Raw genomic sequence first — 15,495 nt, forward strand, 5'->3', positions numbered from 1 at the left:
TCTTTAGGGCAATTTAGTGGAGGCCCTTCTGCCATCAGTGGGGTGAGTGAGTGATTTCAGGGCTGCGCCTTAACCATCACCTATCCCACAGCCACGCGCCCCTTTGCCTTAATGGTGTCTGAAGACCCACAGTGATCGAGAGCGCAAAGTCTGCTTATTCAGATGAGAAAAATAGAAATACGCAATGGTGTTTTGTTTGGGTCGGAAGTTAATGTTAACATTGGATCGGGTGTTGCGCCCCGCTTGCTCACCGGCTCACTCTCAAAGCGAGACCGGTGATGTGGGACATTTATTAAACCGTGTGTTCCAGTTCCTCGATATGCTTTCTTTGGATGTTGATGCTCATTGGATTGTTTCCACTTGACTTGGTGTGAATTATAATCAGAGTTGGGTGGATGTGAATAAAGGATTCGGTGAACCGGTAGAAAATTAAACGTTAGGATCGCGCAGAGAGGGAAACACTTTACTGAATGTTAGAAGCGTAGGAAGATTGAGCTTTGGGAAATTCAAATGCACGGCTTTAAAGCATCAACCGCGCAACCACAAAGCATCGCCCACAGCACAAAAGAGAATCAACCGCACAACTCCACACAATCAACCACACAGCATCGACCACCACAGGATAAACCGTACGAATTATCCAAGAAGAATCAACGACAAAACCGCACAGAATAAACCACACCACCACAAAGAATCAACCACGTAACCCCGCACCATCATCCACATGACCCCACATCATGAACCACATGACCCCGGCAGATTCAACAATCAAAACCGCCATGGTCCCACCACTAACCGCACCCCCCGAAACCTCCAATTACCACGGTTGGCTATGTAAGTTGCGAAAGAAGTTCAACATACATAACCCCCCCCCCCGTCACTCACACCTCCCACCCCCCTCCCCGCCCCTCGCCCAGGTGTGGTGCGGGCGGAGCTCGTGCTCTCTCTCCGCGGTGTCCGACCCCGGCTGCCCTCCGGCCCACGCGTGTCGGCCGGCGCGACGCCGGCACGGCTGCCTGGCGGGGCCGTGCCAGGAGGGGGCCGGCGAGTGCGTGGGGCCGCCGCTGCCGCCGCCGCCCGCCGACTGCCGCCCCGTCCCGCCGCCGGATGGGGTGGCCGAGCGGCCGGGATGCGTGCGGCTCACGCTGCGTGTGGATCGCGCCCGACTGCCTGCGGTAACGTGCGGTGGGAACTTTCGCGTTCGTTTGTTTAATGGCGTGATCGATCCACTGCTGTTTCTTGATTGGCCGCCGACGCTTTTATTCTGGTGGTGGTGGTCGTGGTTATTTTATTTTTTGTTCTTCACGGTTGCTGAGTACAGGGCCCAAGGATTTCATGTGCCGAGCGGGCAGCAAAAAAAAAGCACTCCTAAATGTTGCATTCGTCTTCGTACTGATCTCCAATGGCTATTAACCTAGCAGCAGCGATACATCGATGTCTTCATTGCGATTCTAGCGGCTGGTTTCGGAAGCCAGGGAGTGTGATTCGCTCGTGCCCCTTCCCTTCATTCATTTTACCTGTACGTGTCAAACCTTGAACTGCATTCCACAAACTCAATATTTTCTAAAGCTGCACATAATCACCTTCAAAATGACACCCCCCCCCCCCCCCCTCTGTATGGTTGTGATGATTTCATTCCTAAATGATTATTGGCAACGGAGGATCTCACCACGGAGACGCCAACTCAACGGGTAGTAATTTCATCTCCGGACGTATGGACGGCCAATTTTGAAAAGTTTTAATTCCTGCCAGGACACGCGCCAGTTTCCAAGGGTTAAGGGGACTGGCAGGAATTGAAGGTCTCGTGATTGGCTCCCGAAACATCCGGAGATGAAATTACGACAGCTGGAGAAGCATCTCCTTTGGTGAGATCTGTCATCACCTACGGACGTTTCGACGTTTAAAGTCTAAATCGGAACCGCCGTCACGAATGCTTTTCTTTCGATCGGGATGACAACCTCGCCTAATGCGTGGTACTGCCCGTCAGAGGTCGCAACCGGGTACCCGATACCCGTACCCTACCCGATACCCGGCTACCCGTACCCGGCCAGGTACGGGTACGGGTACCTGTTTGCGACCCTGGTGCGGCCGGGTATGGGTACGGGTAGGCCGTGAGTCACTGGTGAGTAACCGTTTGTCACTCATTTCGGATAGGGTACGGGTAGCGTACGGGTACCCATACCCGGCCGGGTACGGGTACCCATTTGCGACCCTGGTGCGGCCGGGTACGGGTACGGGTAAGGAATCAAAACCCGTTTGCGACCTCTGGTGCCTGTAAATCGCCAACATCAAAACCGAACGCGATTCTCTCGCAGGGCACAACGGTGGAGCACATCTGTGCGGACCTTAGGCTCCTGCCGGGCGTGCGGGACTTCTCCTGGGTCTACTCGCTCTTCGTGCTCTGCGAGCGACCCGAAGGGCGCGAAGACGCGGTCGTCGTCGCGATAGTAAGCCAGGCGGGGGGCTCCGCGCACGCACGCGCCCGACGCTGCCCCCCAAACCCCGGGGTCACACCGACAGGCTTGCCCCACCTGTTTTGGATTTCCCAGTGTCGTCCTCTCGATGAAGAGGCGGTGGCAGTTCTGTGGGCACCTGTGAATGCTTCACGAGATGTTAAACGTCTCCGCTTTCACCAGTTGCGTTATAATAGGCGACTCTACTACTACTGCTACTACTCTACTGTGTTTTATTTTATTTTGCCAGGTAAGGTCCACTGGGCTTTGTAGCTCTTTTTCAAAAGTAACCTGGCCACAAATGATAGCTCAACGAAGTGGCTTATCATGTTTAAAGTTATAGCAGCCAAATACTCGAAATGCATGTTTCTAAATGTGTGTGTTCTAAAACACATACACAGATACATACAAACATAGAGATAGATGGATACACAGACAGATACACACAGATAGAGATAGATACACAAGACAGAGATTCCCCGCGTAATTTTTTGAGAAACTGTTTGGGTAAGTGATGTTCCGGAGCACCCACCGATGACGTCTGCGTTCCCAAGTCCACCGCAGCAGCGTTCTATTCTAAAACAAAGGTGCCTGACTACGGCGATGAATAAATGAAAAACAAATTGTCGCGTTCATCTTCTTGGTTCTTTCGGTAAAGTCACGTAGAAGGGAAATAATAAAATAATAAAAATAAAACATAAAATAATTCTCACGACGTTTCGGCCACAACGCAAGCAGCCGTCCTCAGGTGAAGAAAAGGTCTGTCGGGAACACAGCGTCTGAATGAAACAGCACCAAGCTTGAAGCATCTATTTAAGCTCGGTTGGAAGGTGAAGAGCGCCTTGACAAAATAATTTGCATATCAATAGGAATTTAGCATATTTATGGGAAATGCAGATATGGGATTAGTCACTACTTGTGAAATGCATAGGAGGTGGGCGGGGGGTTTCAAAGTCATATTATGCCCGTGCATTATGCAGGATTAGCAGCATCAAAGGGAGGGATAGGGGTAGCATTAATAATAGTATGTAGCTGCAGTAACTAAACCACCACGTAAAAAACTAAAGTATAAACTACATAGCATCATCAGTATACTAAATATACTCTCCAATAAGCTGAGCTACTAACAGTAAGTAATAGATTACAATTCTAAGTCGCAAAAAATATAATATGCTTCTAGCTAAACTTGTTTCTATTACATCACACGGGTCTACCCCGTACTATATACTGCCATAGACAAACCCAACATTAAATGATATACTGTATTACTATACACCACCCTATACCTTCGACTATACATTGTAATATTACAAGCTTTAAATCGAAAATTGTCGCGTTCTTCCAGTCCACAGACCTCTCGGCAGGGTCCCAGGGGGACGCGGCGGTGTGGGGAGCGGCCACAGTGCTCGCCGAGGCCGCGAGGCGGAGGAGTGGGGAGCGCATGGCAGCCGTCTCGGACGTGGAGCTCAACTCCAAACGGCCAGGTCAGGTGTCGCTCCCCCCCCCGCCCCCCTTCACTACCCCGTCACGTCATCGGCAAATCGATCCCACAGGCAGCATTGGTCGGGAGCGGTATCGTAGTGGTTAGTGCGCCGCGCCACGAACCCGGCGACCCGAGTTCGATTTCCACTCATGGGCAATAACAGTGACGATTATCTGAACTAGCCCTGGGCTTCCTCTAGGTCGACTCAGCCTCAAAATTAGTACCTGGTACGGTGTGTAAACATCGCCACTCGGGAGAAAAAGGCGGCCGGGCGTGGTGCTGGCCACCCACCCCTTCGTGTGCCATGCCGGCCTTCATAGGTGCTCACTAACAGTGCTTGCCCCAACAGTCAGCTAAACACTATATGGGGGATCTTTGTCTTTGGTGGCCACTGAGATAATGGAGCTTTGAGAAGCTGTCATCAGCTGGCAGAGGCTGCCACCGTCTCTGGCAAGATAGCCTCTGAGCCAAGGGGATTTGTCGGTACCACTGTCCATATTATATAAGTTACTTCCTATTTTTTTCATCTTCCATGGACATAGCTGCCACGGTGACCTTGCTATCGAACATATCTAACATATTTGTGATACAATAAAATTATAATCGGAAACCATGGTGAGCATTTGCTCCCCTGTGCGGTACCGATAAAACCTTTTTTAGTCAATGGCTCCGAGGATCAAGAGATTTCAGCTGAAGCGACTTTCACCGTGGCAGCGTTAGTGAGCGAGAGCCCCGGATTGGCTTATCGGCCACGTTTATTGGATTGCTGAATCCCTGGGTTTTGATCTTCCACGAAGCTCGTGGGGCACCCTAAACCGCATCCGCTGCACAAACCATGGAAGACGCGGATATCTGATGCACAAATGGCGAATTAAAAACTCTCCAGTGGTGTGCGACAGCGGTCATCCAGAACAGACCGTAACAACTATGACGACGCAACGCCCCGATTCACGAATACGAAGGAGACATCACAGGTGATACACTCCGCTGGTGCTGACGCGGTTATCTGGACTTGACCACCTGAAGGTGAAATTGTAGTCGTTGTCTCGGCATCTGCATCATCAGCCGTACGACAGAAGAAGAAGAAGTGGATCGCTGCCTCCGGCGCTATCGCGTAGAGGTCTCCATAGGGCAATCAGCTTGGACGTGAGCGCTATAATCCCAGTGGCAGACAAACCGTGAGCGTTGACACGATGCCTGGGGAGGGCAAAAAAAACTTTAATTTGCCTTGCGTCCTCTTACTGTGGAAGAGACTTTAAAAATGGATGAGATGGCCACACAGTTTGAGAGGCAGATCACAATCATGGGAATGCTAATAATGCTCACGTTGTCACTTATGCTTATGTAATGACATTTACTTATCCAGGAAAGCCTCACTAAGTCTCAAGAATGATTTTTTAAGGTCCTGCATTGGGGATGTTTGGCCTATTCCATTCATAACTGTTTGGTTTTATTTGAGACTAAACAATTTTTTTTATTTTACCCGGTAAGGCCCACTATGCTATCTAGCTATTTTTCAAAAGCAACCTGGCCACAAATGACAGCTCAACGAAGTGGCTTATCGCGTGCAAATTTTTAGTAGCCAAATTCTCTAAACGTATATGTCGATTCTAAACGTAGAGCGGAAAAACCGAATGTCGTGTGTTTTCGGTAGAAGGCCCACGATGCATACGAGGGATTAACTTAAGAGATCCTGAAGGACAGGGACATGAAGTCAATTGCTATAGTGCCAGGTCATGTCCCCCTCGCTCCCCACTGGACTGGGAGTAGCAACACAAACCTGAGCGATCCACCGAGCGTTGCATTCAAAGCGCTGGATCACAGACGCGTACCAAAGCACCCACGTAGACTAATTTATGGGCAGGTCTTTGAGTCAACTTACAGACAGAAGAACAGTCGATCAGGTAGACTGATGGATAGATGGATGGAATTATGCCGACGAATGGATGAACGGATTCACACACAGAAGCACGTGCAGACTGTAGCGTGAACGTACGCACGGGCAGACTAACAGATGGACAGACACGTTGACTAAGGGATGAACAAGATGGATGGAATTATATATGGATTAAAGGTCACATGCACACCTAATGGACAGACGAATGAACTTAAAAACAGAAGCACGGACAAATTGAAGCATGACCGTGCGAAAAGATTTTATTAATTTAAATTTTCTACCCACGTGACTTTACCGAAAAAACCTAAGAATATGAATCCTTGCAGTCACGAAAGCTTCAAATCGAGAATTAAAGGATAGACAGAACGATACGTTCGGACTGACATGTTAACCACCCCTCCCTCCCCGCGGCGCCCTTGTGCATCAGACCACGTGCTGCTGGCCGTCGTGGCTTCGCTGCTGCTCGTGCTGCTCGCCACAGCCGTGCTGCTCTGCGTCTGGTGCCTCCGTCGGCGGCAGCGACGGCGACAGCGGCGGCGGCGGAAGAAGAAGTCCGACGACGACGACGACGACGAGGAGCCGGTGGCAGCGCCGGACGGGGCAGGCCGCCGAAACAACGCCGGCGCTCCGGCCGCCGGCGGGCAGCCGCCGGCCAAGATCCACAACCCCATCGTGCGGCACCCGCACGCGGCCCCGCCCGCACGCGCCGTCAGCAACAAGGAGCTGGAGATGAAGCTCAAGTGCAGGACTCACAACTCCGAGCTGGAGCAGGTGGAGATCGACAAGCTGCGGAGGCCGGCGGGCAAAGCGGACGCGGAGAGCGGCGACGGGAACGGCCTCGCCGCGGCCCAAGCGGCCCAAGCAGAGTGCGAGCCGCTGAGGCCCAACGTGCAGCCGTGCGGCCAACCCCAGATCCTGCAGGTGACCGTATGATGCCCAGCGGGCGGGCGGACTCGATGAAAGCTAAAACTCACTGAAAACAATTAAAACGCTGTTGTGATCTTTCCCTCCGCGGTTGTTATTTTTTTTTTTAAACGTGCAGCAGTATTTTTTTTTTTACGTTGGTCGTTTGTTTTTGTTGTTTTTATTGCGAGGGATTATAAAATCATGCCAAAAGTTGTTGCGCGCTCGAGTGTAGGGGAATTCAAATCGAGGGATTGTTATCGAAAGTGGTTGTATCGCGATGCAGGGACAACGCCTGTGAGCTGAAGCGAGCGTGGCCGGGGCTTGGGGATGTGCGGAGTTCACCGCAGGGCACAGCGCAGTGAGCGTGCCCGAATTTTGAAACAAGAAAAAAAACATAATCAATCAGCTGTGCAGTTTAGTTTTTTTATATATATTCAGCAGAAGCGGTTTGAATAAAATTCACACTTTGCACTTTTTGCTCTCTCATGGTGTAAGCGGACAAGCACCTACAGGCTGTGTTACTTGCCCGGTCGCGTTTTCAGGGCTTTCACTCCTTGTCCACAAAGCCTCGCACGCCCTCGCAGTCAGCGTCCCGTGGGAGACGGAGGTGCTGTGCCTTGTTTGCACGGTCGTTATAAAACAGGCGAGAGTTTTCCCTCGGCAGTAACAAGAACACATACTCTCACGTAGGTAGAAGAAAAAATCATAAAAGAACACGACGTTTCGGTCGCAACACAAGCGTCCGTCATCCGGACGCTTGTGTTGCGACCGAAACGTCGTGTTCTTTTATGATTTTTTCTATCTACGTGACTTCACCGAAAGAACCAGAGAGTATAGATTCCTGCAGTCACGAAAGCTTCAAATCAACAAAAACACACCCCGAGCATCGATACATTATTGTGTGCAATTGCATTGGCAGTGGTTGCACAGCTGCGAATAAAAAAAAAATAACCCATTCATCAATAACAATTTGGCCTTGAAAGTAAAAATATGTAATGGGCAATATTTCTGGAAATGGTCCTTTTTCAAAGCCCATAGAGGCCAGAGAGATCGAGTCAGGCCCTCTCCCCAATTTATCTGCTGGCCTCTCTGTTAACGTGATGGGCCATTCCCCCGAAACCTTTTATACATATTTTTACCATGCAAGGTGAGAAGGTGTTTTTGACGATTGTGTCGACTTTCAAATATGGGCAAGTGTGGCCCAGTGTGCCTCGGTTCCTTGCACCAGCGCTCCGAGGCCGCGCAAACGCCGAGAGCACAGCTCCACACCCTCACGAGCCGGAGGAAAGCGACCGCGCGTTTTACACGCACGCGATCCCGCGCCGAACGTCTACTCTTTCTTCGCGCTGTTTTGTTGTAAAAATCGACACGGCCCGAGCGGTGAGCCACGCAAGCGACGGCAACGTCCTTCACTTTCGCAGTATTTGCGCCGGCCTTTGTTTAAGCGCTATAGCGGCCTCACAGCCGACCCGAACACGGGGTCCGCATCGCTCTCCCGCGCTCCTCACCGCCCCCTCCCCCCCGCCCCCACCGTAACGTTGCGACTGCACCGAGAGCCACTTGCCTCAGAGTGAGTGGCTCCCTTTCGCAAAGTGAGCCACTCGGCCCGGTGACAGCTGGCCGTGCGGCCCAGGTCGCAGCTCGCAGTAAGGCCACTGTGGGTCCCGAGGCTGAGCCAACTTGCGCAGTTCGCGAAGCAGTCGGCCTCAGCGTTGGGAGTTCATGGGAACACGGCCAGAGAAGGAGGGAGAGAGAGCGAGAGAGTGGTTTTGCAGTGAAATATGGGAATTGTGACTCGAGAAAGGGCTCGCAGTACTGCTGTGCTCCTTAAACGTTGATGCAGTGAGGCGTCACAATCTGAACACCGGACCGCTCCCCGCCAGGTGACCTCCAGCTGATGTTCTGTCTTAAAGACAAAAAAGCGGAGGATTCACATCTCGACGACGCGGCCGAAATGCAAGCACATCGTGGCGCCCAAATGATTTGGCCCTGCTGTTCGTGCGGAGACGAAGGGCACTGCGGCAAAAGTCTGGCGCCAACGATACGCAAATCTTCGATATCAATGAGTGGCCTTCCCCTGGACACTGCTGTGGCTTCTGCCTACGAGCCGAGTGCGTGCGATAGCGGAGCACGTCCTCCGGTTAGCCCAGGGGTCGGCAACCAAAATAACAAGAACAGGCATTTATTTAGAAATCGGTAAAAAAAAACTCATGTCAAGAGCCACGTGAATAACGTCACGAAGCAGTGCTTCAAGAGACGCCTGAGGCTCCGGAGCCTCAGATTGCCCACCCCCTGGGCGAGTCCAACACCTCTGCTCATTTGTTGCCACGTCAGCCTTCCCTTCGCTGGCTACGCTGCCGACTTGGCAGTTGGTGCCCCGCGGAAAACTCTAAAGGGCCTTTGGAAACCGCAGGCAGACTTTAACGTTCAAGAGCTCATTCATCTTAGCAGCTTGTGGAACTTTGGCAACAGTCACGTGCACACACTGGATTTGACGTTAAGATCCGATATTTAAACAATCGTTATTGTATTGATTTTTTTTTATTGTTATTGTGTATGGCTGGGTGGTGTTGTGAATAGTGTTTGACGCACAATCGGAAGGTCGCAAGTTCACATCCTGGATTGACCGGGCTAATCATCCCCTCCCCGCCAGGAGTATATAAAATTAGTACCACTAGGTGGGAAGTCGATTGTGGTTGTCCCAGACAGAAAGGCTGGCTCTTGCCATAGACATGTAGAATTTCCACGACTTGGCTCAAAGCCACCAATGGAGATGAGCATTGCCCAGTTCGCGCTTGAGCCGGGGAGACGCTTTCAATCGAGCTTTTGCACCGTCATTATGAGCATTAAGGTTATTTTTTTTTTTAAATAACTCTTAACGTCAATAAAGATCCGGGCACATCCGTGGAATTTCCATTTGCCCATTGTAACGGACCGTCACCCGATTGCCAAGTGCTTCTGAGCAATGAAACGCTGCTACGAGAGCACCGAGTTAGATCCACCAGTTTTAAAGGGGGTCACAGTGCTCGCTGGAAATTCTTCATCAACACACACTTTGCATTCAATTCTGTTTTCATTGGCCCGCGCAGAGCCCCAACACTCTATGCCAATGCTGGATACAGCTGCCCGTGGCAAATGCGTTGCCAATAACAATTCCTGATAGCACGTAAATGAACGTTACCCCTCGCCCCCCCCCCCCCCCGCGAATATTCACATCCGAATATTTTTGCCCCTCTTGTTTTTTTAGTTCCAAAGTAATTACTCTCTTTCTCTCTCTCTGCCTATGCATCTATACCAGTGCATTTTCAACTACAGCCTTAAATGTAACACCACTTTCCACCCTTAACTCGTGAAACAGTTTGCTTTCAGTCGCTGTACTTTTTCACACCATTCGTTTGGTCCCGACTTTGTCCTCGACAAAGTAGTGCCTAACCCGAAAGTAGCCTAACCATAACACATCGCCTAACCACCTAACCGGGGGGGGGGGTGAAAATACCTCGGGGGGGGGGCAGGAAAGCAACGTTTCCTGGTGGCAACGAATATTCGCTACCGCCCCCCCCCCCCCCCCGGGAGGAATTGAGATTTGTTTACTCTGGAAACACTTTCGCGAAAACTGCCCCCTTAGTGGTGTCGTTGCTTCGCCACGCGAGCGATGATTTTCCATGGAGAGCGGAGACGTGGACGCAAACCACCGAGTGGCACCTCCACGAGAAGGCCTCTCGCGTTGGCACCGCGCGCGCCTCCTCCTCCTCCACGGCCGTTGCTCGCGCTTTCGTTATTGCTGCCGCTGTAAACGTGCAACATTTCGTGGGTTGGTTCGATCGTCGTTGGCACCGATCGCTTCCGGCGAACGGAGGAGCAGGAAAAGAGAGGCGGAGAAAATTAGAAACGTTTTGGTGAGATCCCCGCTGCAGTTTTTTTTTTTCCGATCGTGCCGCAGAGCTCTCCGATGCGATTTTGTCTGTGATTTCGACTCGCCTGGGAGCTTCTTCAGTTCCTCGAAGAGGCTCTCAGCGCATTAAGCGAAACGTCGGATGTCGTGCCGAGCAGCGAGCGGCGCAAGCCGCGAAAAGAACCGACACGCAGTTGCATCGCACGCGGTTCGGCACCGTGTCCGACGTTTCACTTCGCGCACCGCTGGCAGCTTCTCCAGCTCCTTGGGTTTCCGAAGCAGTGCTCAGCGCGCAGAACGAAACGTCGGACGTCATCCCCGAAAGAAAAAAAACACGCGATACAACCCAAAAAAGAACACATCGGAGAGTTAGTGGAAATCTTTCCGACGCGCAGAGCGACGCGGGAGCCGCTACGGACTTTGCTCCCTCGGATCCGCGCGGTGCGCGGAATTTTAAACATTCGCTGCAGATCAATACCGCCGGCTTCCGACGGAGATCACACACACGGCTCTGGTCGTAGCTCACCTTGTAACGGATTGCGAAATTTCTGATACTTTGCGATACACGTGCATTCCTATTTTATAAAAAGACTTATTTATTGCAGGTGTACATTGCTTTAGTGGAATGTGGAGTTGGCCTTTTTGTCACTGTACAGGTCTTTTTTGTAATACCACGATTATTATAGCCGTGAAACACGCGTTGTCTCAATAAAGATTTTGTTTTTCTTATCATCAACCGCGAGTCGTTCATCGCTCATTTACGAACTCCGCTTGGGGAAATCATTCCACTCTGGACGTGGAATTATGAAGAACTCGGATGAATCAAATTCACTCGGTTGGCCGAACAGCTTCATCCACTCCGTTGACCTAAATGTGATGTTTGCGTCATCATCGTCATCAGCAGCACTGCTGGATGAACGTTTCCCCAAGCCGGCGTCATCTCTCACGGTCAGCATGCGACAATCCACCCAGCAGCTCCACACGAGTGAATTTCTTTGCTCGCTCTCCGTGGCGATCGTCAACGTCCACGCGTATTTTGCAATAAACTATGAATAACCGCTTCTCGTAAGCAGAACTGAACGTGTGAATATACTCAAACTTCCAGGAAAAATCTTTCTTGAGCTTATCGTCCGGATTATAAGACAACGTGGAAAGTAATACGCACCCCAAAGACAAGTGGCGAATGTCAATAGAATCATACAAGTCTGGTCTGGCACACCACACCTGCACACCGAACGGATGTTTTGACAAATGCCTCAACTTTTACATAAAAATACAGGAGCGGGGGGGGTGCGAAATACACCTTATAATCTTCCAGAAAAGCAATCAGAACACGTCCAGCGAAAATAAAACAAAACGCGTCGGATCGCGCAAAGTGAAATCTGCTCTCGAGGGTTCATCCCGGTGTCGGGGGAGGCAGGAGTGGCGGAGGGAGCCGCGCACGTGACTTGATTCCACCAGAACTCGACGACGAATCGGCGCTGAAACCCGTGGGGGAGGGAGGGGGGGGGACGAGCGGAAACTGGCGAGCAGTGGGCCTTGAACAGAGCGCCGCACGAGCCAGGGTCTGCAAAACATCCGGCCGCGTGCAATCCGACTTGGGCCCTTGCCGCCGAGTCAGGCAGAGGCCGCGCGACCGTCTCCCCCCTCGAGTGGCACTCAAATTTGCGAGCCACCCCCATCCCTACCACCCCTCCAGTGCCTCAGCCGGCCGAGAGGGTAGTGCCCGCCCCACGACGCGCCCGGAGAGCGCCGAGACACGGGGCAGCAGAAATGAAAGGACCCCCCGGCAGGAAAATTAATGAGGTCTGTGGGGACCCATTACGGGCAAGCGGTGAGAAATCAATGGCGCAGACCGCGGCCGCGGTAGCGCAGAGCGGAGCGAGAGGGACAAAGTGGGCGGAGGTTTTCATTAATCCCTCGCGTCGGGGCCGACGTCTTCCTCCCCGACGTTCAAAGCTCAGCGTGGATTCTCCGCAAAGGACGCGGCACGCCACAACCTCCGCCCTCGCTCGGCGTGCCACGGATGGGGGGGTGGGGGGCGGGGAGCACCGCTGGCGCGTCGAGCGCGATGCAGCGGAATCGGACCGAGGGTCTATTTTGGCGAAAAACGAGGAAGAAAACCCGATGCACGCGCGTGGATTCTGCAGCGCGTTCGACGTGCCGTGTGCAGTTGCACCGCGGGCGGTTCGTCGCGACGTCCGACTCTTTCGCTTCCGCCGCGCTGCCAGCTTCTTCCGCTCCCTGGGTTGTCGAAGCAGCGCACCGGCACCCATAACGAAACGTCGGACATCGCGGAGAAAAAAATAAGCGACACAATCCCGAGAAAAACGCATCGGAGAGTTGGCGAAAGTCCAACCCCGTCCACTCCTGGTGTTTTCCAACGCGCGCGCAGAGCGACGTGGGAGCCGCTCGGGTGCGTTTGGACTCGAAAGTTTTTGGTGTTTCATGTTCAATGAAAGTGTACGACTTGGAACAAGTGGCTGAGTTCATCATTCGAGCATTACTCCATCCTTATAGTGATATTATATTTTATTTACTGGATAGAACTAGAAAAGCATAGCAGAGAATGAATACCTAAGGTGGACCAGGATAAATAAATAAAAAATATCCACGTCTTTAAAGAATACTATTGCTGAGGTGACGTTATAAGGCAGGTTTCAGGCGTGTTCTCACCTGTGGTGAGCTAATGCTCTCAGCTCAGTCACCATTTAATGTGGCTAAACTCAAGCTCTCAAAATAAACAATAATCGTTTGACTGCAATGCGGCAAAACAATACTGTCACGTGACACGGCTGAGCGCGTGGGAAAGTGCTGCTCCTTACTGTGCGGACCAGTGGTCGCCTTCTGGGAACTCAAGAGGTAGTTTTGTGAGGTCCAGTTACAGGGGCTGTTCTCTAACAAGGCTTATTGCCCTGCCCTGCAAGAGCTCCAAATGGAAACTCTGTATCGTGACATGACGCATGTAGCCCTATCAGGATTGAATCTTGGCAAAATAAATATGATTACATATTTTTAAGTAACAATCTTTTTGCAGCAAGTGAAAGAATAATTATTGGCTCTGGGCTACCAGCCCCTAACGCAGCTTCCCAGGTCACCCATAACAACCTCCAGCGAGCGGTAAGTTGTATATTTGTCGCTTGTTAACCCCAGACAGCTTCCCTCCCTGCGCGTTGAGGCCCTCTCAGGTCACCGCAAATCACAAAGCCATGGCAGTGGCACCGAAGTGACCGCCGTGATCAAAGAGAAATGTTACCCCCACCACCAGGCCCTCTCTCCCAGCTCAGCCAACTCTCTCGCCACCACAACGGTGCACTTCAGCGTGGCGCTCGCTCGCTCGCAGTTGCATCGGCCCTGTGTCGTAGCTACGGTGATCGTTAACCACGTTTTATTCACCAGGTTACGTGTGTATGCATGTGAGCGTGCAAACAAACATGCTCTGATAATTAAATATGCATTGTCTTTGAAACTAATTTGATAGTGTAAAAACGGTCCCATGATATGTTGAACTTCTTTGGCACCGTACGTAACCAACCGTGCTCATAGGAGGTGCGGGGGGAGGACGGTGATGCCGCTGCTGCATTAGCAGCGGTGCACAAGCCCAAATAACACAAATAAACTCAACTTGTTCGTCAATAACACTGTGTGGCCGTGACGTTTCGGGCAATGGCTCTTCTTCATAGCGCATAAATAGAGTGACTTTACCGAAAGAACCAAAGAGTATGGATTCCTGCAGTCACGAAAGCTTCAAAACAACACTTTTCATGTCATTATTATTCAGGCTTCATGATGTTAAAGTGCAGTCTTCCAACCCTTTGAGTATCCACTCCGGCTCACTTCTGGCCTCTCTGCTCGTAGTGTGATGATGATGAAGGGCCTGTTGCTCGTCACGTCGCCCTTGTTATGACGCTTTCCACCAAGGTCTGAAAAGCGTGAATGCGTTGACGCTTCGACTCCGTCCCGTGCAATAGCCAGCGGAGAAAGTTACAACCGAATAATCGCTTACAAATAGACGATAGCCCACAAGGATGAACGTCCGTGTTTCACAAGGGAGATCTGGGTCATGAATAGTCACGAATACGCATTGCAAGAAATGGTCAACATATGTAACTACCGTAAATCTGATGCAAAGCTGGATACTGCCGAAGCACAACCCTCATTAACCACATTCTTTTTTATTAGGAAGCTACTGGAGATACGCACTTGTAAATCTAAATTGAAATTTTTTTTTTTAGAAGTGCTGTTTGTGTTTTGTGTGTTGTCGTTCCCCCGCACCTCAGATCAGCACGGTTGGCTACGTACGGTGCGAAAGAAGTTGAACATACAGTGCATATATATTCTTAGGTTTTTTCGGTAAAGTCACGTAGGTAAAACATCAAAATTAATGAAAATAAAATAAAATAAAAACAAAAATCACGACGTTTCGGAGGCAACACAAGTCTCCGTCATCAGGTGGGACCGTCACAGCCAGATTAGCTGCATCAAGTGAGGCAATGATTCAAGATGTAATCCCTTAAAAGCGAGTTGAGGGGGGAGGATTACATCTTGAATCATTGCCTCACTTGATGCAGCTAATCTGGCTGTGACGGTCCCACCTGATGACGGAGACTTGTGTTGCCTCCGAAACGTCGTGATTTTTGTTTTTATTTTATTTTCATTAATTTTGATGTTTTACCTACGTGACTTTACCGAAAAAACCTAAGAATATGATTCCTTGCAGTCACGAAAGCTTCAAATCTAGAATTAGTGCATATATAACCCTTAGGGAGGCCGTCATCCAGCAGTGGATTGAGTACGCGCTGATGATTAATCGCGTTCAGTGCCGCGTGATGATGAAGGTGACGAAGACGATGCACGTGCACTG

General features: G+C 51.0%; 1 protein-coding gene across 1 annotated transcript in view; it reads left to right on the forward strand.

The window, feature by feature from the left end:
- LOC144943352 (uncharacterized) overlaps positions 1-7,192 on the forward strand; it is an 89,281-nt gene extending 82,089 nt beyond the window's left edge. Inside the window, exons 19-22 of the mRNA XM_078870727.1 lie at positions 918-1,175; positions 2,316-2,447; positions 3,799-3,937; positions 6,261-7,192. Coding sequence (XP_078726853.1) covers positions 918-1,175; positions 2,316-2,447; positions 3,799-3,937; positions 6,261-6,766 — 1,035 coding nt within the window. The 3' untranslated portion in view covers positions 6,767-7,192. The remainder of the gene's footprint in view (positions 1-917; positions 1,176-2,315; positions 2,448-3,798; positions 3,938-6,260) is intronic.
- Positions 7,193-15,495: the final 8,303 nt, after the last annotated feature.

This window comes from Lampetra fluviatilis, chromosome 30, assembly GCF_964198595.1.
Source record: "Lampetra fluviatilis chromosome 30, kcLamFluv1.1, whole genome shotgun sequence".
Classification (NCBI taxonomy): Eukaryota; Metazoa; Chordata; class Hyperoartia; order Petromyzontiformes; family Petromyzontidae; genus Lampetra; species Lampetra fluviatilis.